Source organism: Salvelinus sp. IW2-2015, linkage group LG32, assembly GCF_002910315.2.
Source record: "Salvelinus sp. IW2-2015 linkage group LG32, ASM291031v2, whole genome shotgun sequence".
Taxonomy (NCBI): domain Eukaryota; kingdom Metazoa; phylum Chordata; class Actinopteri; order Salmoniformes; family Salmonidae; genus Salvelinus; species Salvelinus sp. IW2-2015.
In genome coordinates, this window is record NC_036871.1 from 11,451,801 (window position 1) to 11,476,996 (window position 25,196).

General features: G+C 43.3%; 1 protein-coding gene across 1 annotated transcript in view; it reads right to left on the minus strand.

The window, feature by feature from the left end:
- LOC111956859 (calsyntenin-2) overlaps positions 1-25,196 on the minus strand; it is a 299,496-nt gene that overhangs the window by 152,917 nt on the left and 121,383 nt on the right. Inside the window, exon 2 of the mRNA XM_023977530.2 lies at positions 14,184-14,306. Within this exon, the coding sequence (XP_023833298.1) occupies positions 14,184-14,306 (123 nt within the window). The remainder of the gene's footprint in view (positions 1-14,183; positions 14,307-25,196) is intronic.

A 25,196-nucleotide genomic window follows, 5' to 3' on the forward strand; every position in this document is an offset into this window, starting at 1 on the left:
ACAATAATATTAGGGCTGGCCCAATAATATTAGGACTGGCACAATAATATTAGGACTGGCACAATAAGATTAGGACTGGCACAATAATATTAGGGCTGGCACAATAATATTAGGGCTGGCACAATAATATTAGGGCTGGCACAATAATATTAGGACTGGCACAATAATATTAGGGCTGGCACAATATATTTAGGACTGGCACCAATAATATTAGGACTGGCACAATAATATTAGGGCATGGCACAATAATATTAGGGCTGGCACAATAATCGTATAATCTATGACCGACAAATGTATGGACAATAACCATGAACAAAACATTTCATTTTAGGGGGAGACGGGGGGGGGGGGGGGGAGACGGTAGATAAAGGCTAGTTCACCCAATATCAGATTTTCATTTTTACATGAGGAGGGTAAAGTTGGTCATAATTTCACGAGCAGAACTGCATGATGGTCAAGAGGAGAATCTTCTTTTTTGAATTGCGGGTGTCACCAAAGCTGTGTTGTATTCATTAAGTATTTTGTATAATTTTTAAAATATTCATTATGATACATTACACAGCGCAAAAAAAACATGACAATTAATCGTTACCCAAAATATCATAATCATTACAGCCCTAGTTGTACAGTTTTTTTTACAGAGATCTCGGAAATGCACTATAACCACATAACATTTCGTTTCTCACTATGTTACGCCGTCAAAAAGCATTCTAATAAAAAATTATTTAACCGAAAGAGTCAGCTTAACTTGATTCATAACACCAAAATCTATAGGCATATACTGTAGGACTACTGTCATTAACGTGCTTCTTCAATAATTGCACAGAATACTTATTGGATGCACATTAAGCGTGCCTTGAATTCTAAATAAATCACAGACAGTGTCACCAGCAAAGCACCCCCACCTCATCACACCTCCTTTTATTTAACATTTTTATTTCACCTTTATTTAACCAGATAGGCCAGTTGAGAACAAGTTCTCATTTACAACTGCGACATGGCCAAGATAAAGCATGCTTCACGGTGGGAACCACACATCCGTAGATCATCCGTTCACCTACTCTGCGTCTCATGAAGACACGGCGGTTGGAACCAAAAATCTCACATTTGGACTCATCAGACCAAAGGACAGATTTCCACCGGTCTAATGTTCATTCCTCGTGTTTCTTGGCCCAAGAAAGTATCTTCTTCTTATTGGTGTCCTTTAATAGTGGTTTCTTTGCAGCAATTCGACAATGAAGGCCTGATTCATGCAGTCTACTCTGAACAGTTGATGCTGAGATGTGTCTGTTACTTGAAATCTGTGAAGCATTTATTTGGGCTGCAATCTGAGGTGCTGTTAACTCTAACTTATCCTCTCAGGGTCTTCCCTTCCTGTGGCGGTCCTCATGAGAGCCAGTTTCATCATAGCGCTTGATGGTTTTTGCGACTGCACTTGAAGAAACTTTCAAAGTTCTTGACTGACCTTCATGTCTTAAAGTAATGATGGACTGTCGTTTCTCTTTTCTTATTTGAGCTGTTCTTGCCATAATATGGACTTGGGTCTTTTACCAAATAGGGCTATCTTCTGTATACCACCCATACCTTGTCACAACACAACTGATTGGCTCAAACGCATTAAGAAGGAAAGAAATTCCACAAATTAACTTTTAACAAGGCACAACTGTTAATTGAAATGCATTCCAGGTAATTACCTCATGAAGCTGGTTGAGAGAATGCCAAGAGTGTTCAAAGCTGTCATCAAGGCAAAGGGTGGCTACTTTGAAGAATCTAAAATATATTTTGTTTTGTGTTACATTTTCTTGGTTACTACATGATTCCATGTGTGTTATTTCATAGTTTAGATGTCTTCACTATTATTCTACAATGTAGAAAATAGTAAAAATAAAGAAAAACCCTGGAATGAGTACTGTAGGTGTGTCCAAACTTTTGACTGGTACTGTATATGCCAAGTTGCTTTCTCAGAAAATCCTCACTCAACCAAGTGATGTGGCCTTTTGAAAATAGCTATTAATTTGCTATTAAAGTTATCAACTAAATCATCACAAGAGGAAGACAGAATAGGTGATGGTGTATTGTTCATACACTAAATAAAATCTGTAGCAACTTCAGAGGTACGATAGCCCAGTAAAAATCGCCTTGGAGTCAGTCTCTTCAACATGAATATTCAACATGAATATTAAAATCGCCCAACACAATGATTTTATCATAGTTCTCAAGGACAATAGACAATAGTTCAGAAAAATCTGTAAAGAAAGTGGGGCATTGCTTTGGTGGCCTATACAGAGCCAGGACTGGTGGCTGACATTTAAACAGTATAGCATGATGTTCTAAAGACCCAAAGTCGCCAAATGAAATGTGCTTACAGGTGAGAGCATTCGTAAAAATAGAGATTGTCCTCTCACCCATTTCCTCTTTTCCGATAGAGTTTGAAAAGCTGTAGTCTGGGGGAGGCTTCAAAAAGAGTGGCACATGCAATCAACTTTCCACTCAGTAATTTAGCAGTCTATGGAAACAGCTAGCATGCCAGTCATTCCTTCAAACTGCACGCAGACATACAAATTGTATCCATGAGTTCATCAGACTCTGGGTAAGTAGGAAATCTTGCACTATCCTTTACGTTCAGAGTGACAAGTTACAACATACAGTTGAAATCGGAAGTTTACATACACTTAGGTTGGAGTCATTAAAACTCGTTTTTCAACCACTCCAAATTTCTTGTTAACAAACTATAGTTTTGGAAAGTCGGTTAGGACATCTACTTTGTGCATGACACAAGTAATTTTTCCAACAATTGTTTACAGACAGATTATTTCACCTATAATTCACTGTATCACAATTCCAGTGGGCCAGAAGTTTACATACACTAAGTTGACTGTGCTTTTAAACAGCTTGGAAAATTCCAGAAAATTATGTCATGGCTTTAGAAGCTTCTGATAGGCTAATTGACATCATTTGAGTTAATTGGAGGTGTACCTGTGGAATGTATTTCAAGGCCTACCTTCAAACTCAGCGCCTCTTTGCTTGACATCATGGGAAAATCAAAAGAAATCAGCCAAGACCTCAGAAAAATAACTAGACCTCCACAAGTTTGGTTCATCCTTGGGAGCAATTTCCAAATGCCTGAAGGTACCACCTTCATCTGTACAAACAATAGTACGCAAGTATAAACACCATGGGACCACGCAGCCATCATACCGCTCAGGAAGGAGACGTGTTCTGTCTCCTAGAGATGAACGTACTTTGGTGCGAAAAGTGCAAATCAATCCCAGAACAGCAAAGGACCTTGTGAGATGCTGGAGGAAACAGGTACAAAAGTATCTATGTCCACAGTAAAACGAGTCCTATATCGACATAGCCTGAAAGGCCGCTCAGCAAAGAAAGCTCACTGCTCCAAAACCACCATAAAAAAGCCAGACTACGGTTTGCAACTTCACATGGGGACAAAGATCATACTTTTTGGAGAAATGTCCTCTGGTCTGATGAAACAACAATAGAACTGTTGGCCATAATGACCATTGTTTGTTTTGAAGGAAACAGGGGGAGGCTTGCAGCCGAAGAACACCATCCCAACCGTGAGGAACGGGGGTGGCAGCATCATGTTGTGGGGGTGATTTGCTGCAGGAGGGCCTGGTGCACTTCACAAAATAGATGGCATCATGAGGAATGCCAAAGGGTCTGAATACTTATTTAAATAAGGTATTTGTTAAAAAATAAATTAATGCCTTGTCATTATGGGTATTGTGTGTAGATTGATGAGGAAAAACAATATTTAATATATTTTAGAATAACGCTGTAACATAACAAAATGTGGAGAAAGTGAAAGGGTCTGAATCCTTCCCGAATGCACTGTAACCCATGGGAAGCGAAAGAGGCATTTGAAGTGTCCAGAATTTCAATCACACCAGTCTACTTAAAAACTGGAGTAATTAGCCAGCCAGGCTGCCTCGGGGCAAATCATTGATTTTATCCGTGCTAAACAAATCAAATCAAATCAAAGTTTATTTGTCACGTGCGCCGAATACAACAGATGTAGACCTTACAGTGAAATGTTTACTTACAGGCTCTAACCAATAGTGCAAAAATGTGTGTGTGTGTGTGTGTGTGTGTGTGTGTGTGGTGTGTGTGTGTGTGTGTGTGTGTGTGTGTGTGTGTGTGTGTGTGTGTTGTGTGTGTGGTGTGTGTGTGTGTGTGTGGGTGTGTGTGTGGGTGTGTGTGTGGGTGTGTGTGTGTGGTAAGTAAAGAAATAAAACAACAGTAGAAAGACATTTGAAAAAAAACAGTAGCAAGGCTAATATACAGACACCGGTTAGTCAGGCTTATTGAGGTAGTATGTACATGTAGGTATCGTAAAGTGACTATGCATATATGATGAACAGAGAGTAGCAGTAGCGTAAAGAGGGGTTGGTGGGTGGTGGGACACAATGCAGATAGCCCGGTTAGCCAATGTGCAGGAGCACTGGTTGGTCGGGCCAATTGAGGTAGTATGTACATGAATGTATAGTTAAAGTGACTATGCATATAAGACAAACAGAGAGTAGCAGCAGCGTAAAAGAGGAGGTTGGGGGCGCACACAATGCAAATAGTCCGGGTAACCATTTGGTTACCTGTTCAGGAGTCTTATGGCTTGGGGGTAAAAACTGTTGAGAAGCCTTTTGTCCTCGACTTGGCATTCCGGTACGCTTGCCATGCGGTAGTAGAGAGAACAGTCTATAACTGGGGTGGCTGGGGTCTTTGACAATTTCATTGCCTTCTCTGATACCGCCTGTGTAGAGGTCCTGGATGGCAGGCAGCTTTGGCCCAGTGATGTACTGGGCCGTACGCACTACCCTCTGAAGTGCCTTGCGGTCGGAGGCTGAGCAATTGCCGTACCAGGCAGTGATGCAACCAGTCAGGATACTCTCGATGTTGCAGCTGGAGAACCTTTTGAGGATCTCAGGACCCATGACAAATCTTTTATTTCCTGAGGAGGAATAGGCTTTGTCGTGCCCTCTTCACGACTGTCTTGGTGTTTTGGACCATTCTAGTTTGTTGGTGATGTGGACCCAAGGAATTTGAAGCTCTCAACCTGCTCCACTACAGCCCCGTCGATGAGAATGGGGACGTGCTCGGTGCTCCTTTTCCTGTAGTCCACAATCATCTCCTTAGTCTTGGTTACGTTGAAGGATAGGTTGTTATTCTGGCACACCCGGCCAGGTCTCTGACCTCCTCCCTATAGGTTGTCTCGTCGTTGTCGGTGATCAGGCCTACACTGTTGTGTCATCAGCAAACTTAATGATGGTGTTGGAGTCGTGCCTGGCCATGCAGTCATGGGTGAACAGGGAGTACAGGAGGAGACTGAGCACGCACCCCTGGGGAGCTCCAGTGTTGAGGATCAGCTTGGCAGATGTGTTGCTACCTACCCTCACCACCTGGGGCGGCCCGTCAGGAAGTCCAGGATCCAGTTGCAGAGGGAGGTGTTTAGTCCCAGGTTCCTTAGCTTAGTGATGAGCTTTGAGGGTACTATGGTGTTGAATGCTGAGCTGAGCAATATCCAATATCTAATTGGAAGTTCAGACGTCCAATCGAGACATCCAATGTTGTAAACTACTTATTATTATTGAAAGGGAATAATTCTGCCAGCAGACAGTAAATCTCCTCAAAATAATATATAATAAAATGTCAGCTGACAGAATTATTATATTTTATAAGAGAGATACTTCAACAGTTGTTATGAAATCCTATAGTGTAGTTTGTGTATTTTACTGCTGTTACTGCCCACATAATCCACATAATCCCGATCATTACTCAGGATTATTATAATGATCGTTCAAAAATCCTTTGAACATCTTGTCAAACAATAACAAGTATCAGTCTAAGCATCTGTTTGATATATGTGTTGATACATGTGTACATGTGTTTGATACATGTTACAATCTGTTTGATACATGTGTACATGTGTTTGATACATGTGTACATGTGTTTGAATGTACATTGTGTGTACATGTGTTTGATACATGTGTTTGTTTGATACATGTGTTACATGTGTTTTGATACATGTGTACATTGTTGCATACATGTGTTGTACATGTGTTTGATACAATGTGTACATGTGTTCTGATAAGTCATTGTTTGATACATGTGCACATGTGTTTGATACATGTGTACATGTGTTTGATACATGTGTACATGTGTTTGATGCATGTGTACATGTGTTTGATGCATGTGTACATGTGCTTGATACATGTGTACATGTGTTTGATACATGTGTACATCTGTTTGATACATGTGTACATGTGTTTGATATATGTGTACATGTGTTTGATATATGTGCACATGTGTTTGATATATGTGTACATGTGTTTGATATATGTGTACATGTGTAAAGTCTGGAAATCTATAGATTCCCCACTGCACATTTATCGTAGCTGTTACAGTGTGTGCGTCTGTGTGTGTGTGTGTGTGTCTGTGTGTGCATGTGCGTGTGTGTGTGTGTCTGTGTGTGTGTGTGTTTGCAAGCACATACATTTGCACCCACAAGTGTGTGTGTGTGTGCGCACGTACTTATGCATGTGAAACGTGCTAATGTGATTCGCAGACATTAACATCCTCCACCTTAAATGATTGACATTATATGCCTCATGGGACCATGTGCCACAGGCATTAAAACATGAAAAACATCATGGCTGTGTCTGAAATGGCTATATTGACTACGTAGTGCACCTAGGGCTCAGGACAAAAGTAGTGCACTAAATAGGGAATACGGTGCCACTTTGGATGGAGCCCATAAGACTCATCAACACAGTCTATTAACCGACAAACATGCAGATAAGGATTTTATTGAAAGGTGGTGTTTAATCATGCTGTCTTCATAATCAAACCATGTGGGAATATGATACATGAACTGTTGCATGACAAACACTTGGCACAAATAGCCTGAGCTGCCAAGCTGAACATTTGAAGTGGCATGGTGTGGTTTGGAAACAGTGACACTTATGAGCAGTGTAAAAATGTAGCCCCCAAAAATGTCAAACAAATTAATTTCCACCCCATTCATTTTGCCTCATGGTTTATAAATAAGTTGTTTTTTGGGAGAGTAGAAAGTCTGGAACTGTGTGCATTTGACAAACTTCATTTGAGTGTGCATTCCCCTTACAAATGCACAACTTGTCATCCATAGCCACTGTCACGGTTCTTTCATGATAACAAGACGAGTTTCTCTCCTCACTCTATTCCTCACGTTCACTTTCACTCACTAATTACCATTTCTTTCTCTCGCTCATTTCCCTCTCATTCTCTCTCTCTCTCTTGTTCTCTCTCTCTCACACACACACACACACACACACACACACACACACACACACCACACCACACAACACACAAACACAACACACACACACACAACACACATGAAACCATCCTCTTTCTCTAAACCGCTCCCTATACTCTTTTTTTCTGTAACTTGCATGTGTGCGTGTGTGGAGGGGGAACTAACTTAACCGGGGGAACAAATACGGAATGAGCGTCATCCTGTAGGAGAGATGAATGGACGAGAGGACTGGCGTAACTGCGATCCCCCAATAAATAATTAGCCAATGACACTGCCTCTTTTCCTGCGGTCCCCCCAGTCCCCGTCACATCCTCACACTGATTTGATGTAGACCGCTCTGTGCATACACAAGACCCACGCTCCTCCTCTCCGCAGGGCATGGTCACGGCTCGCCCAAATAACCATTCATCTCCTCTCGTTCCTGTCTCACCATATATCATCGACTTTAGGCTCATCATTCTTTTACATCAAAGCGAGCTGCTGTGAGAGGAGGATAGGGGAGGAGGAAGGAGGGAGGGATGGAGGAATGGAGGGAAGGCAAAGCACTTAACAATCCCCGTCCATGTTCCCACAGAGCAATTAATGTGGTGCCAGACGACGGGCCCACTCCTTTCTCCACAGAAACAAAACCAGGATGGATTGAGGGAGAGCAAAGCTGCATAAGTCACTGCCTGCTGCGACTGCATGGGCTGGCTGGCATTGAGGGAAAGAGAAGAAAGGAGAGAGACGAAAGGCTGGGAATGGAGAGAGAGAATCAGGGGGATGTGAGAAAAGAGAAGAAGGAAGAGGAGAGAGGAATGGGAGGAATGAGAGGAAAGGAGAAAGGACAATGATAGAGAGTGAAGAAGAACGGCAATAAGCGAGACATAGAGAGAGACAGAGAGACAGAGAGAAGAGAGTATGAGAGAAGAGATGGTGAGCGAGAAGAGAGAGAGAGAGAGAGAGAGCGAGAGAAGAGAGAGAGAGAAGAGAGAAGAGAGAGAGAGAGAGAGACGAGAGAGAGCAGAGAGAGAGAGATGAGAGAGAGAGAGAGAGAGGAGAGGAGAGAGAGAGACAAGAGAGAGAGACAGACAGACAGACAGACAGAGACAGACAGCACAGCAGCAGACAGACAGCAGACCAGACAGACAGACAGACAGATCAGACAGGACTGACAGACAGACAGACAGACAGACAGACAGACAGACAGAAGAACAAACAGACAGACAGTATCAGAACAACACACAACAGTACAGACAGGAACACAGACAGAAAAGAGGAAAATGAAGAGGACATAAGCATGAGTAAAGAGAGTATGAGGGAGAAGAGCAGGATAAGGATTTGGCGCGGTTTTGGCGGAGAGAAAGAGAGAGGTGAGAAATAGAGAGAGAGAGAGAAAAATGCAAAGGAGAACCCCAGACAAACAGAGTTGGAAAGGGCAAGAGTGAGACATGGAGAATTGAGGAGATTGAGAGAACAAAACCCGAGAAAGATAGATTAGGACAGAGTGTCTTTTCTGCAAGCGTTTTTTCGAAAATCTCCTTGGTAGCCATTTTATGGGTTTCATTCATTAGCTAGGCGCCACGGAAAAGCCAGGGAGAAATATCAAAAGTCACCAAAAAATAGCACAACACCACTTTCCCTCTCCGTTGATATTTTACCAGTGGTGACCTTCTGGAGTCACAGAGCAGATTGTTAATCACAGAGAGAAATATTCACAAACCATTGGGTTTTTTGTTGACGCTTTTGTTGCTTAACCATTAGAATTTCACTGGCTTGGTCTCTGAGTTGGTTGCTGGGAGTTGAAATGTTAGTGAGAAAATGAATTGATTTCATTTTAGAATAAGGCTGTAACGTAACAAAATGTGGGGGGGAAAATCAAGGGGTCTGAATACCTTCCGAATTCAGTGTACATACAAGCGTTCAAAAAAAAAAAAGTAACGAATGTATAGTCTTGTACTCTATGATTCAAACCATTACAATGTTTTGAAAATAAACTGTAATAGAAAAAGAATGGCATCTAACATCAGTTCCCCACAGCTGTCAAGAGTGAAAATTAATTAGAGCTATTTTAATTTAATAACGTGTAAAGCAGTACCTATCACAAAGCCTCCTCGTTTTCCAGGGAGAAGAAAAAAAACACATTGTCTAATTATAAGTCACATGTCACTGTCACCTACCTGTGTGACACTGTGATTTAACTTCAGTCACAAGCCAGAGCCCTGCACTCAACTGCAGGCCTATCATCATTTGTTAGTGTATGTATTTAGGGAGTGGGTAGATGTTTCCCATACAGTGCATTTGGAAAGTATTCAGACCCCTTGACTTTTTCCACATTTTGTTAGCTTACATCGTTATTCTAAAATTGATTAAATTATTTTTTCCCCTCATCAATCTACCCCAAATACCCCATAATGACAAAGCGAAAACAGGTTTTAAGAAATTTTTGCAAATGTATTAAAAATAAAAAAACTGAAATACCTTATTTACATAAGTATTCAGACCCTTTGCTATGAAAGTCAAAATTGAGCTCAGGTGCATCCTGTTTCCATTGATCATCCTTGAGATGTTTCTACAACTTGATTGTAAGCCACCTGTCGTATATTTAATTGATTGGACATGATTTGGAAAGGCACACAGCTGTCTATATAAGGTCCCACAGCTGACAGTGCATGTCAGAGCAAAAACCAAGCCATAAGGTCGAAGGAATTGTCTGTAGAGCTCTGAGACAGGATTGTGTCAAGACACAGATCTAGGGAAGGGTACCAAAAAATGTCTGCAGCATTGAAAGTTCTTAAATGAAAGAAGATGGGAACTACCAAGTCTCTTCCTAGAGCTGGCCGCCCGGCCAATGGTCACTCTGACAGAGTTCCAGAGTTACTCTGTGGAGATGGGAGAACCTTCCAGAAGGACAACCATCTCTGCAGCACTTCATAAATCAGGCCTTTATGGTAAAGTGGCCAGATGGAAGCCACTCCTCAGTAAAAGGTACATGACAGCCCACTTGGAGTTTGCCAAAAGGCCCCTAAAGGATTCTCAGACCATGAGAAACAAGATTCTCTGGTATGATGAAACAAAAAATGAACTCTTTGGCCTGAATGCCAAGTATAACATCTGGCGGAAACCTGGCATAATCCCTATGGTGAAGCATGGTTGTGGCAGCATCATGCTGTGGGGATGTTTTTCAGCGGCAGGGACTGGGACACTAGTGAGGATCGAGGGAAAGATGAATGGAGCAAAGTACAGAGAGATCCTTGATGAAAACCTGCTCCAGAGTGCTCAGGTCCTCATACTGGTGCGAAGGTTCACCTTCCAACAGGACAACGACCCTAAGCACACAGTCAAGATAACGCAGGAGTGGCTTCGGGTGTCACGTTTGTCGTAACGATGAGACCAAGGCGCAGCGTGATATGTATACATTCTTCTTTTAATGAACGTATAAACACTAAACAAACTAACAAAATAACAAAACGAACGTGAAGCTAATAATAACGAGTGCAGACATGCAACATCACATAGACAAGAACCCACAAAACCAAAATGGAAAAATGGCAACCTAAATAGGATCCCCAATCAGAGACAACGATAAACAGCTGTCTCTGATTGGGAACCAATTCAGGCCACCATAGACCTACATTTACCTAGACAATACCAAAACCCCATAGATATACAAAAAACCCTAGACAAGACAAAAACACCCATACCAGCCTCGTCACACCCTGACCTAACCAAAATAATAAAGAAAACAAAGATAACTAAGGTCAGGGCATGACAGTACCCCCCCGGCCGCAAACCTAAGCCTATATGGGAGGGTCTGGGTGGGCATCTAACCTCGGTGGCGGCTCCGGTTCTGGACGCCGCCCCCCTTCTTTACACTGAGTCCGCTCTTGTAGCACAGACCCGTGGATCATCGTCGGAGGCTCTGGACAGCGGATCCTCGCCGTAGGCCCCAGGCTGGGGACCCTCGCTGGAGACCCCGGACTGGGGACCTTCGCTGGAGACCCCGGACTGTGGATCGTCGCTGAGGCTCGACTGTGTGGATCGTCGTGGAGCCGGAAACTTGTGGCATCATCGCTGGAGGGCCCGGTATGTGGATCGTCGCTGGTGGCTTCGCGGACAGTGATCGTCGCTTGGAGGCTCTGGATGTGGATCGTCGCTGGAGGCTCCGACTGTGGATCGTCGCGCGAGGCTCCCAGACTGGGATCTGTTCGCTGGAGGCTCCGGGACTGGGTTCGTTCACTAGAGGCTCCGACTGGAGAATCCGGTTCGCTTGGAGCTCCGGACTGGGATCGTCGCTGGAGGCTCGGACTGGAGATCGTGCTGGAGGCCTCCGCAGTGGAGATCGTCGCTGGAGCTCCGGACTGGGCCCACTTGACGGTTCCGGAGTGGTATGGACCGTCGTTGGGAGGTTACCGGAACTGGGTACTTGTCGTTGAGATGTTCCGGACTGTGGCGCGCTAGGCCGGCGTGTTCGGCGGCTCGCGTTGAGAGTTCTGGACTGTGGCCCGACGTTGGTGGTTCCGACTTGGCCGCCGTTGGAGGTTCCAGATGTTGGCCGCCGTTGGAGGTTGCCCGGACTGTGGTCTCCGCCGTTGGTATGGTTCCGACTGTGGTCCCTGGAACCGTTTGGAGAGTTCGACATGTAGGTCCGCCGTTGGGCAGGTTCCGTGAGCTTATGGCCCGCCGTCTGGAGTTTCCGGACTGTGGTACTGTCGTTTGGAGTTCAGACTTGTGGCCCGTGTTGGTGGTTCCGATGGTGCCCTGTGTTTGGAGGTTCTGCTGATGGTCGTCGTGGATGTTCCCGGACTGTTGGCCCGTTGTGGGTTCGCTGTGCCCGTCGTTGCAGGTTCGGGCTGTGCCTGTGTGGAGGTTTGGTGTGGCTGTTGAGTTCGCGGATCTGGGTACTGTCGCACGCGCTGGACTGCGGTATGTCGCTGGTGACGGCTGTGGGCCGATTCGGCGTGGGACGGGCACGGGTATGGACTGTGGGCGCACTGGGAGGTCTGGAGTTGTGGCTGGACACAACCCGTCCTGGCCTGGATGTTATTGTTGCCGCCTGGCCGATGCACTGGGCTGTGACAGACTACGGGACACAGTACGCAATAGTGGCAGTAGTTATCCTGGTCCAAGGAGGTACACTGGAGACCAGGAGCGCTGAGCCGGCACCCTCCTTCCTGGCTGGATGCCCATTCTAGCCCGGCCAATGCGAGGAGCTGGAATAGAGCGCACCGGGCTAGAATAGCGCCCTGGAGACACTGTGCGCTCCACCGCATAACACGGTGCCTGACCAGTAACACTCTCCCCACAGTAAGCATGAGGAGTTGGCTCAGGTCTCCTACCTGACTCAGCCAATCTCCTCGTGTTCCCCCCCCCAAAAGATCTTGGGGCTGCCTCTCGGGCTTCCGTGCAAGCTGTGTTACCTCATAGCGTCGCCGTTCCTCTATTCTCCGGTACTTCTCCTCGTAGTATCGGCGTTCTGCTTTCGCTGCCTCTATCTCCTCTTCAGAAAGGCGATACTCCCCTGGCTGTGTCCAGGGTCCTGCTCCATCTAATACCTCCTCCCAGGTCCATTTCCCCATTAAGCGCTGTTCCTCTTTTTCACGCTGCTTGGTCCTTGTTTGGTGGGTTATTCTGTCTATGTGTAGTTGCATGTCAGCACTCGTGTTTATAGCGTCACGTTCGTTTTGTTAATTTTGCTAGTTTATTTAGTGTTCTTCGTTTAAATAAAGAAGAATGTATTCATCTCACGCTGCGCCTTGGTCTCCTCGTTATGACGAACGTGACATCGGGACAAGTCTCTGAATGTCCTAGAGTGACCCAGCCAGAGCCCGGGCTTGAACCCGATCGAACATCTCTGGAGAGACATGGAAAAAGTTGTGCAGCAACCCTCCCCATCCAACCTGATAGAGCTTGAAAGGATCTGTAGAGAAGAATGGGAGAATCTCCAAATACAGGTGTGCCAAGCTTGTATCGTCATACCCAAGAAGAGTCACTGCCAAAGGTGCTTCAACAAAGTACTGAGTAAAGAGTCTAAAAACTTATGTAAATGAAATATTTCAGTTTTTTATTTTTTATACATTTGCAGAAATGTCATTATGGGGTATTGTGTGTAGATTGATGAGGAACATTTTTTAAATACATTTTTAGAATAAGACTGTAATGTAACAAAATGTGGAAAAAGTCAAAGGGTCTGAATACTTTCCCAATGCACTGTATAACCACATATCTAAGATGGCATGACCTGGAAAGGCCATGTAAATACTGTACACTGTATTCCCTGAAATACACTTAAAGTAAATTTGCCCTTTCCCACAAATGTAGGATGCCCTTGTTCTGCTGATACTTTGCATCCCCCTAAAGGTTAAGGTTAGGACAAGAGATAGGGTAAGCTGATCCTAGATCAGTGGATAAGGGCAACTTCTGCCTCAAGCATATCATGGACATTCAAGGAGCATGGAAGATGTCCAGGTTATTTCCATGTCATGTCAAAGGGGACTAATATAGTTGCTCAAGGGGTATCAGTATTTAAAGGTAGCTCAAGAAGTTTCTCTCCTCTCCAGCAGCTCAGGTTATAACTCCTTTTTTGGCCAGTCAGATCAAGGAAGTGTGAATGGTTGTAGATAACGGTGCCTTATGAAGAAATGTATTCATAAATACACACTACCTTTCAGGCACAGAACAGGCTGTTGAGATGTACCTCTCAAAGTGAGGAAAGAGTATGAGTGCATTCTGGGTAGGAAGACACTCATAGAAGTCAGCCCAGATATGCCAATCAACCACAGCCTCACATGAACAGCTATTACTGTGCAGCATGTCAGTGAAGCACCCTGAGCCCACAGCATCGGGTTCCTTGAAGGACGTTTAGGATGGGGAAACAGGGAAGTGGTGTCTCTACCTGCGTAAGGGACAGGGGCGTCCTTGTCCAAGGCCACCAAGGGAGGGTCCAGCAGGACGGTGTCCATGTTCTCCGTGATCACCCCATGGTACGACGTCTCGATCCACGGCTTGTGTTTGTTCACTGTGGAGAAGAAAGAGGAGAATGGGGAGATAGAGAGAAAGACATTGTCAGATGATTTTGTGAGGTTTGCCCGGCCATGAAAATAATAGCTAAACAGTACTATCAATAACCATGAAGCTAATATGCATAGACAGCGCTATTTCTCTCTCTAACATACCGAGGCATATGATATCGCTCTCCCAACCAGTATTCATGAGAAACACACTAAATTATCTGATTTTGGGTCCTGGCGACGTTGCTTTTGTTTGCCTCACAGGTACAAAAGCTGTTACAAGCCCTTGATCAATGCTCACAGCTAAACAGACTAAAGTACAACTTAAATTGCCCACAGGCAAAGCTCATTTGGGGTGACTCTTTCGATATAGTTTGCAAATACCGTCAGGTCATCCTTGATAAAGATGAGAAAAAAAGACTGTATAAAATAAATTATACAAATACTGAGCTGTATTGTATGCTCAAAAAGAAAGAGATTTAATTCAACAGGTAATACAACAATCTCAAAAAGATAGCGATGAAAATTACCCCTGTTTCCAGTACTCCAGCACCCTCCCCTTGCGGCGATAACAACACTTAGACTTTTCTAAAATGTTTTATTAGATTGGAGAACGCATTGGGAGTTCTATACTTCAAGTTAATGATGCCTTTGACCTTAACAAGGGCCCCAGGACCAGTGGAAGCAAAATAGCCCCATAACATCAAAGATCCACCTCCATATTTACAGTAGGTACGGGGTTATTTTCTGCATATGCTTCCGTTTTGCGACGTCAAACCCACCACTGCGTGGCCAAAGAGCTCTATTTTCATGTCAGAATTTATAACTGTATTCTCCCAGACACAACAGTTTCTGGAGAACCGTTGACATCTCTATCTGAAGCCACAGACAGTTGTGGCCACTCACTCACTCAGTACCCTGCTGTGTATAAAGTACAGTTCATCTCTGTAGAGCTCCCTCGACTCAAAGGAAACCATTGACCGAGTCCCAATGACACACTGAACTCCTACGCAAGTGCAGACAGAGATGGAGAGAGATGGAGAGATAGAGCAAGCTAATAGGCCATTCAATACACCAGGAGATTACTTTTAGATGGGTGCTGACCATCCACTGCGATTTAATGACTTCCTCGAAACCCACCACGCAAATACGCTGACCGAGTAAACGAAAAGCTTTTCAAACTTTTAGTTCAAAGACACACACGCACACGCGTTGTGTATTCACACACATACAGTACACTCACACAGGCGATCATGTACATGCACACTAGAGTGCACACACACACACAAAATCTCTTCTGAAAAAGTTATCTGGAAGCTTTGTGACCGTTTGACCTTTCAACCCGAGGAAAAGGAACAGTTTGCTTCATTCTAATGAGCAGATGACATGTCCAGCTGGCACTTTTCACCCCACTCCTAAACATCCTGGTCTCAATTTCGATGTGGCCTTATCCTCTATGGGATTGGTGTCCCTCCACTGGGATGGTTGAGCTAATGTGCACTAATGTGATTAGCATGAGGTTGTAAGTAACAAGAACATTTCCCAGGGCATAGACATATCTTATATGGGCAGCAAGCTTAAATTCTTGTTCATCTAACTGCACTGTCAAATTTACAGTAGCTATTACAGTGAAAAAATACCATGCTATTGTTTGAGGAGAGTGCACAACAACAGAAAACGTATCACGGCAACTGGTTTGATACATTCACCTATGAAGGTAAATAATGTACTTACATTCAGTAATCTTGTTCTGATGAGTCATCCGTAGGGTCCCAGAGATAAAATGTAGCATAGTTTTGTTTGATAAAATACATTTTTATATTCAAATGTAGGAACTGGGGTCTACAATTTGAACCCCTGCTGTTTTTGTAAATTTGTCTTTATGCTCACAACCCAACGCAACCCAAACGAGACACAGACACATACCACGAGGGGCTGGAAGCAATTGGTCAGCCGCAGTGCAGCGCTCAAGTGAGCCGGCAATCCTCCTGTTGCCGGCTCACTCCGCACCAAATTTTCCAGTCTGAGCTGGGATTTGAACTGCTTCTCTAACCACTAGGCTACTTGCCACAAGTAACATGTTGGTAATTGATGTGTTGCTAAACAATAGGGAGGGGAGTCCCCTAAGTCTATTCGTGGGTTGCACCTCTTGTCACTTGGTTGCGTCATTGCAATTGTTATCAACGTTCTACAGATGCCACAGCATATTGATGTCCAAATGATGGTTATTGCTCAGTCATTCTGAACGGGGGCTAATGGCTGTTTTGTCAAAATGACACTATAGTGGCATGGAAATTCGATGACACTGCATCATGGGATATGAAATGCACAATGTGAATCGTAGTATGCTGTAGACCAGGGGTTCTTAAACGTTTTCAGCCTGGGACCCAAATGAGAAATTCTGTATTTTCTTGAGATCCAAGCTTATGAAAACATTGGTAAATGTCATTGCCCTTATGCATAAAACAAATGCAATATAGACAAATAACAATGAAATACCCATATAAAAACAGTCGTAAGTTTACATACACTTAGATTGGAGTCATTAAAACTTGTTTTTCAACCACTCCACAAATTTCTTGTTAAACCTCTTGAAGCTAGGGGGCAGAATTTCTATGTTTGGAAAAAATAACGTTCCCAATGTAAGCTGCCTATTTCTCAGGCCCAGATGCTAGAATATGCATATAATTGACAGATTAGGATAGAAAACACTCTAAAGTTTCCAAAACTGTCCAAATATTGTCTGTGAGTATAACAGAACTGATTTTGCAGGCGAAAACCAGAGGAAATCCAACCTGGAAGTGCCTCTTATTTTGAAAAACCCCTGTTCCATTGCCTGCCTTTCCTCCATTTAAAGGGATATCAACCAGATTCCTTTTGCAATGGCTTCCACAGGGTGTGAACAGTCTTTAGACATAGTTTCAAGCTTTTATTCTGAAAAAATGAGCGAGATTTATCAAAACGCGTCAGTGGATAGCTGAATGTCCTTCGATTAGTTCATGCGCGCGAAAGTTGTAGCTCGACATTTTCTTTATCTCTTTTATTGTATAGTTTACCGTCCGGTTGAAATATGATCGATTATTCATGTTAAAAACAACCTGAGGATTGATTATAAAAAACGTTTGACATGTTTCTACGAACTTTACGGATACTATTTGGAATTTTCGTCTGCCCTTCATGACCGCTCGAGCCTGTTGATTTCTGAACATAACGCACCAACCAAATGGAAGTTTTTGGATATAAAAATAATATTTATCGAACAAAAGGAACATTTATTGTGTAACTGGGAGTCTCGTGAGTGCAAACATCCGAAGATCATCAAAGGTAAGCGATTCATTTTATTGCTTTTTTAACTTTTGTGACCAATCTACATTGCTGCTTCGTAATGTTTTGTCTAGTGATCGATAAACTCACAAACGCTTGGATTGCTTTCGCTGTAAAGCATATTTTCAAAATCTGACACGATAGGTGGATTAACAACAAGCTAAACTGTGTTTTGGTATATTTCACTTGTGATTTCATGAAAATACATTTTTATTTTATTTTATTTTTTATTTGGTGCTCTGCAATTCAGCGGTTGTTTACGTAAATGATCCCGTTAAAGGGATCCGTGCGCCAAGAGGTTTTAACAAACTATAGTTTTGCCAAGTTGGTAGGACATCTACTTTGTGCATGATACAAGTCATTTTGTAATTGTTTACAGACAGATTATTTCACTTGTAATTCACTGTATCACAATTCCAGTGGGTCAGAAGTTTACGTACACTAAGTTGACTGTGCCTTTAAACAGCTTGGAAAATTCCAGAAAATGATGTCATGGCTTTAGAAGCTTCTGATCGGCTAATTGACATAATTTGAGTCAATTGGAGATGTACCTGTGGATGTATTTCAAGGCCTACCTTCAAACTCAGTGCCTCTTTGCTTGACATCATGGGAAAATCTAAAGAAATCAGCCAAGACCTCAGAAAAAAATGTGTAGACCTCCACAAGTCTGGTTCATCCTTGGGAGCCATTTCCAAACGCCTGAAGGTACCACGTTCATCTGTACAAACAATAGTACGCAAGTATAACACCATCGGACCATGCAGCCGTCATACCGCTCAGGAAGGTGACGTGTTCTGTCTCCTAGAGATGAATGTACTTTGGTGCGAAAAGTGTAAATCAATCCCAGAACAACAGCAAAGGACCTTGTGAAGATGCTGGAGGAAATGGGAACAAAAGTATCTATATCCACAGTAAAACGAGGCCTATATCGACATAACCTGAAAGGCCGCTCAGCGGTGGTGAAAGTGGTAATCCTAGCTGACCTAAGATCGGCAATTTTTACTAGGATTAAATGTCAGGAATTGTGAGAAACTGAATTTAAATGTATTTGGCTAAGGTGTATGTAAACTTCCGCCAAATATTTTTATTTGGAATTTGGTAGAAATGTTGTCAGTAGTTTATAGAATAAAACTAACATTTTCATTTTACCCAAACACATAACTATAAATAGTAAAACCAGAGCCAGAGCTGTATATATATTCTGAACTGGAACAAACGGATTGATCACATCGCACCGATGTAGACCAGAACACACACACACACACACACACACACACACACACACACACACACACACACACACACACACACACACACACACACACACACACACACACACACACACACACACACACACACACACACACACAGTCCTAATGAGAGGTGTGTGACTGGTTGAAGTTTTCAACAAGCAGGTCTATTCTGGGCTCAGGTTTTGACAGTTCAACACTGAGGTCATGCTCAGCATGGAGTCTGTTTCTGTACTTGTTTTTTAAGTAGGCCAGAGTTGAGACCCCTGACTTGCATAGGTATGTGGTGCCAAACTGGATCAGAACATCTACTGCTTTCTCAGCCAGGCAGGAGACCACTTCCTGCTGTAGATGAGCAACACAGAGTGTGTTTCTCTCAAAAAGCATCTTGCTTCAATCAGTTAATTCCAGTTCAGAATAAAAATTATTACTTGTATTTTAACAACAACAGTTCCAACCTAGACTTGTTGTCAACTATTTCTATAGTAAGATGTACAGTAGGCCTGATCATATGTAATCTTAATCTCTACTGTTCTTAGGGTTGCACTATCAGTAGCTAGCTAGCTTGCTTTGGCTAACGTTAGCTAGCATATTAGCTGTGTACAAGGGGATTGTTTGAAAGAGAAACTCACATCGACAACTATGAGAGACGGTACTCCCTTATTCCTGCTTATCATCACCTGTTAGCTGTCGTTCTGCCCCTCAGCAAGGCAGTTAACCTACTGTTCCTGGGTTAAATGCGGAAGACACATTTCAGTTGAATGCGTTCAGTTGTACAACTGACTAGGTATCCCCCTTCCCCTTTTCCTTAAAATGACAACAATGCCTTGCTAGCTGACTTCCACTTCCACCGTCGAAGCACTGTTTCCTGAAGCATTCTGCCCTGTTCTGAATAACTCCCTGGGTTTACCGTCATGCTGTGGATGTTTGGTCCGGATGTGTCGTTATAATTTGTTCGCTTTGAGAGACTCATTACTAATCACTTCCCCACACAAAACACATTGTGGGCGCTCTTCAATATTTCTCAAAGTTTGTATTAAGCCAAGTGAGAGAAACTCGTCACTGTATTTGCGTTTCATTTTAATTGAAATCAGTCAGAACTTGTGGCTAGCTTGAGTCCATTCGACGACAGCAGGGATTAATGCCGAGTGGGAATGACAAGTCAGTGGCTGACAGCACATCATATGCTGCTGAACAACAGCACTGCAGTGTGTGGGTCGTGGAGGGTTCTTTAAGAAAACTGCAGAAATAGATCTGGTAAACTGCAAAGCACACGGGCATCTCCCACCCACTCGCGCAGCTGTCAAACTGATCGGAGACACTGCTACTAAGCAGACAGCGCATCGTACAGAGAGTGCAGTTGCACTTGGACAAATCAATTCCAGATATGAATGAAATAATAATACATTTACTCTGATCCGTTAATGGTTGGTCGCGACGTGAAGTGGGTCGCGACCCATACTTTAAGAAAGGCTGCTGTAGACAAAGGCAATAGAGAAGCTTCAAAATGAGAAAAAAAAAGGAATTGTGCAGTATTACTAACAAAAAAGATGAAATGTCAAAATGTGTATCAAATCTTACAGTAGTGCATACATACTATCATCAAAATAACTGGTTATAAAGTGGCAGAATTCTCCGTTAATGTTGAATATTTTCAGAACACCTTCTGGATAGTTTGTGTTTGACATTAAGGGAATGTTCTCTTAGACACAGTCCTTGCACGTCACTGGAACATTCCTATGGAAACGTTAGGTAATGACCTAATGGGACTCTTAAGGGAACATTCTCTAAAGGTGTGGGAACATTTGTTGTTAGCTGGGATCACTCTGTTACCGTGAACTTGTCCTGTACAGACAGACACAGCATAGTCAGAGTGTGCTGCAGCGGAGCGGATGGCTCATCTCAGACTGGGACGGCAGTGGAAAGTTTGGGGTCATTTAGTTCCACAAAAGGGTGAAGTTTCCCAAATATACAGTAAAAGGTTTGTGTCTGGTTTTGATGGGAGTATTCTTGCAGCATGACTGAAGGGTATGATGTGAAAAGTAGCAAGCTTAAATATTTCAGTCAAGAGCATGCCCAACAGCCACCATGGTTCAGACAGTAACATCCTATTCTGGCAGACCATATCCACACCACAGCCGCACTGACACAGTGCTGCAGTGCATCTTCAGCCAGTCCTAAAGTAAGTTCTATGGGTGGCGATTTCAATTTGTGGCTGAACCTCTTATGTTCATCATATCCCATATTGCATTTTAGCGCACTAACATTCCAGAGAGAGAGAGAGAGAAGAAGACGAGAGAGAAGAAGAGAGAAGAAGAGAGAGAGAGAGAGAGAGAGAGAGAGAGAGAGAGAGAAAGAGAGAGAGAGAGAGAGAGAGAGAGAGAGAGAGAGAGGTGTGGGGAATAGTGAGAGAGACTTTTGATGCTCTTTCTTCCAACAATAATACTAATGGTTACAAAATACTCAACGTCCTCAAACCCCCCCCCCCCCCCACTAAACCGCATAAAAACATAAACAACACACAAAACATCAAAAATTCCCTCACCAATCTCATTACCAGTAACAGAGAAAGAAAAAAGAGAGAGAGTGAGAAGAAAATGACTGAGCAATATAGACACGCAGAATTCTGCTGGGAACAGTATCTTGTTTTTGTAGACTTCATTATTTATCCAGCAACCCAAAAAATGTCATTATATCCACGTTTTAAGCGTATCTAATAAAACCCTGTCAAGCATTGGGGAAGGGAACCGAGTGTGTGCAAATCTGCGCTGCGACCTCCCTGTGCCCTCATATAATGAAAGTTCCAGTCAGCATTCCAACCGGTAATTAAAACTGGAGACACACAACGCGAGATCGCCGGGATGGATGGAGAATTTTACAGTGTTTCCCTGGAATGATGCAACACTCTATTAATCTGTGACCAGATGACACCCTGCTGTAATGTTGGGCGTTGTAACCTGGCAACATGGGATCAGGACATGTAAATACTGTATCAGCAGTATAAGAGAGAAGGAGGAGAGAGGGGAAGAGACAGGGGGAAAGGATGGAGGGAAAGACAGTGAGGACAGAGAGAAGAGGGATGGAGAAAGAGGGAAAATGGATGGAGTAGCGAGAGAGATGGAGAGAAACAGAAAGATGGAGAGAGGATTTGTTTTGGGATAATTGCATTGTCTAATTACATTTCCCTTACACCTTTGCGTACTATTTATACTTTGTGCATCATGCTGATCAACAAACGCAACCTTTCCAGGGTATAACAATGAATCTCTAATTAAGACTTAATACAAAGAAATCAATGGTTTATTGCAGTCTGCTATGAAGGGAACAGTGTTTATTATTGCCTATGGGCAATGCCATTTAAATTGTTGGTCTCTCACAGCTACAGGTACGTTTAAAGGAATAGTTCCTGATTTTGGCAATGAAGCATATTATCTACTTCCCCAGAGTCAGATGAACTTGTTGATACTATTTTTATGTATCTGTGTCTAGTATGAAGGAAGTTAGAAGTAGTTTTGCGAGACAATGCTAACTAGAGTTAGCACAATGAATGGAAGTCTACAGGATAGATAGAATTCCAAGCATTGTGTTAACACTAGTTAGCAATTGCACTAACGCTACTTACCATCTTCCTTCAAACTGCAGTCAGATACATAAAAATGGTATCCATGAGTTCATCTCACTCTGGGGATGCATGATTCTGAGCTGTAGCGAAATGACTCCAAACTTGATCTCACCTCCAACCACTGGGAATGGGGATCTTCTCTTGAATGCAACCCATTGCACAGTGATATGCATAAGGGAACACGGATTATGGTACTGTCGATTAAGCTGTTAGCCTCAGGGTGCCCATTAGTATATGTGCGGTACCTAGCTAGCTACACTGAGTGAGATCACACACTTAGTCTGATCGCCTAAGGGCATAAAATCCCCCATATACAGTAACGCCCTAGTCAGAACCTGGAGTGTTACGTTGCAGGACTAGAACAGTTATGAAATGTCACTCAAGCAGAATTCATGATGAGAAAACTTGGATTCAGGTCGGAACACTTTTTAAATGTTCAACATTTTCACAACACCTAAAAGAACCACTGGCTCATCATCAACTTTACTTGGCTCATCACGCTCTAGCAACTCCTTGTGGTGGGCCGGGTGCCTGCAGGCTGACGCCGGTTGTCAGTTGAACGGTGTTTTCTCCTACACATTGGTGCAACTGGCTTCCAGGTTATGAGGGCGGGTGTTAAGAAGCGCAGTTTGGCGGGTCATGTTTCGGGAAAACACATGACTCAACCATTGTCTCCCGGGCCAGTTGAGGAGTTTCAGCGATGAGACGAGATCGAAATTGGGGAGAAAAAGAGGGTAAAATACTAAAAAATGTACTCCCAATTTACTCCTAACTCCTAATTACCAGATTCCATTCAGTCAGTGCATAAAAGCTCTTAGCCAGGCCAAATAGATACACTCCTTTCTTAAAACATGAATATCTTATGGCCTATTGAATCCTGGGATTCCTACTTTACTCATAAAATTACTGTCCTGTATTTTCTTTGAAAAATATCCTCAAATATCCTAAGTCTCAGACCATGAGAAATAAGATTTTCTGGTCTGATGAAACCAACATTGAAATCTTTGGCCTGAATGCCAAGCGTCATGTCTGGAGGAAACCTGGCACCATCCCTGTGGTGAATCGTGGTGGTGGCAGCATCATGCTGTGGGGATGTTTTTTAGCGGCAGGGACTGGGAGACTAGTCAGGATCGAGGCAAAGATGAACGGAGCAAAGTACAGAGAGATCCTTGATGAAAACCTGCTCCAGAGTGCTCAGGACCTCAGACTGGGGCGAAGGTTCACCTTCCAACAGGACAATGATCCTAAGCACACAGCCAATACAATGCAGGAGTGGCTCTGGAACAAGTCTCTGAATGCCCTTCAGTGGCCCAGCCAAAGCCTGGACTTGGACCCGATCAAACATATCTGGAGAGACCTGAAAATAGCTGTGCAGCAACGCTCCCCATCCAACCCGACAGAGATTGAGAGGATCTGCAGAGAAGAATGGGAGAAACTTCCCAAATACAGGTGTGACAAGCTTGTAACGTCATACCCAAGAAGACTCGAGGCTATAATCGCTGCCAAAGGTGCTTCAACAAAGTACTGAGTAAAGGGTCTGGATACTTATTTAAATGTGATATTTCTGTTTTACATTTTTTATAAATTAGCAAAAATGTCTAAAAACAGTTTTGGCTTTGTCATTATGGGGTATTGTGTATAGATTGATGAGGGAAATCCTTAGAATAAGGATGAAACCTAACAAAATGTGGAAAAAGTCAAGGGGTTTGAATACGTTCCGAAGGCACTGTCAGAAACAGGTGTGGCTGAAATAGCCAAATCCACTAAGCTTTTAATTTGTTTATTTTCACCTTTATTTAACCAGGTAGGTCAGTTGAGAACAAGTTCTCATTTACAACTGCGACCTGGCCAAGATAAAGCAAAGCAGTGCGACAAAAACAACACAGAGTTACACATGGGATAAACAATCGTACAGTCAATAACACAATAGAAAAATATGTGTACAGTGTGTGCAAAGGAAGTAAGGAGGTAAGGCAATAAATAGGCCAATAGTGGCGAAGTAATTACAATTTAGCAATTTACACTGGAGTGATATATGTGCAGATGAGGATGTGCAGGTAGAAATACTTGTGTGCAAAAGAGCAGAAAAACAATAACAAATATGGGGATGAGGTAGGTAGTTGGTTGGATGGGTTATTTACAGATGGGCTGTGTACAGCTGCAGCGATCGGTAAGCTGCTCTGACAGCTGATGCTTAAAGTTAGTGAGGGAGATATGTCTCCAACTTCAGTGATTTTTGAAATTCGTTCCAGTCATTGGCAGCAGAGAAGTGGACGGAAAGGCGGCCAAAGGAGGTGTTGGCTTTGGGGATGACCAGTGAAATATACCTGCTGGAGTACGTGCTACGGGTGGGTGTTGCTATGGTGACCAGTGAGCTGAGATAAGGCGGAGCTTTACCTAGCAAGGACTTATAAATGACCTGGAGCCAATGGGTTTGGCGACGAATATGTAGCGAGGACCAGCCAACGAGAGCATACAGGTCGCAGTGGTGGGTAGTATATGGGGCTTTGGTGACAAAACGGATGGCACTGTGATAGACGGCATCCGATTTGCTGAGTAGAGTGTTGGAGGCTATTTTGTAAATGACATCGCCAAAGTCATGGATCGGTAGGATAGTCAGTTTTACGAGGGTATGTTTGGCAGCATGAGTGAAGGAGGCTTTGTTGCGAAATAGGAAGCCGATTCTAGATTTAATTTTGGAT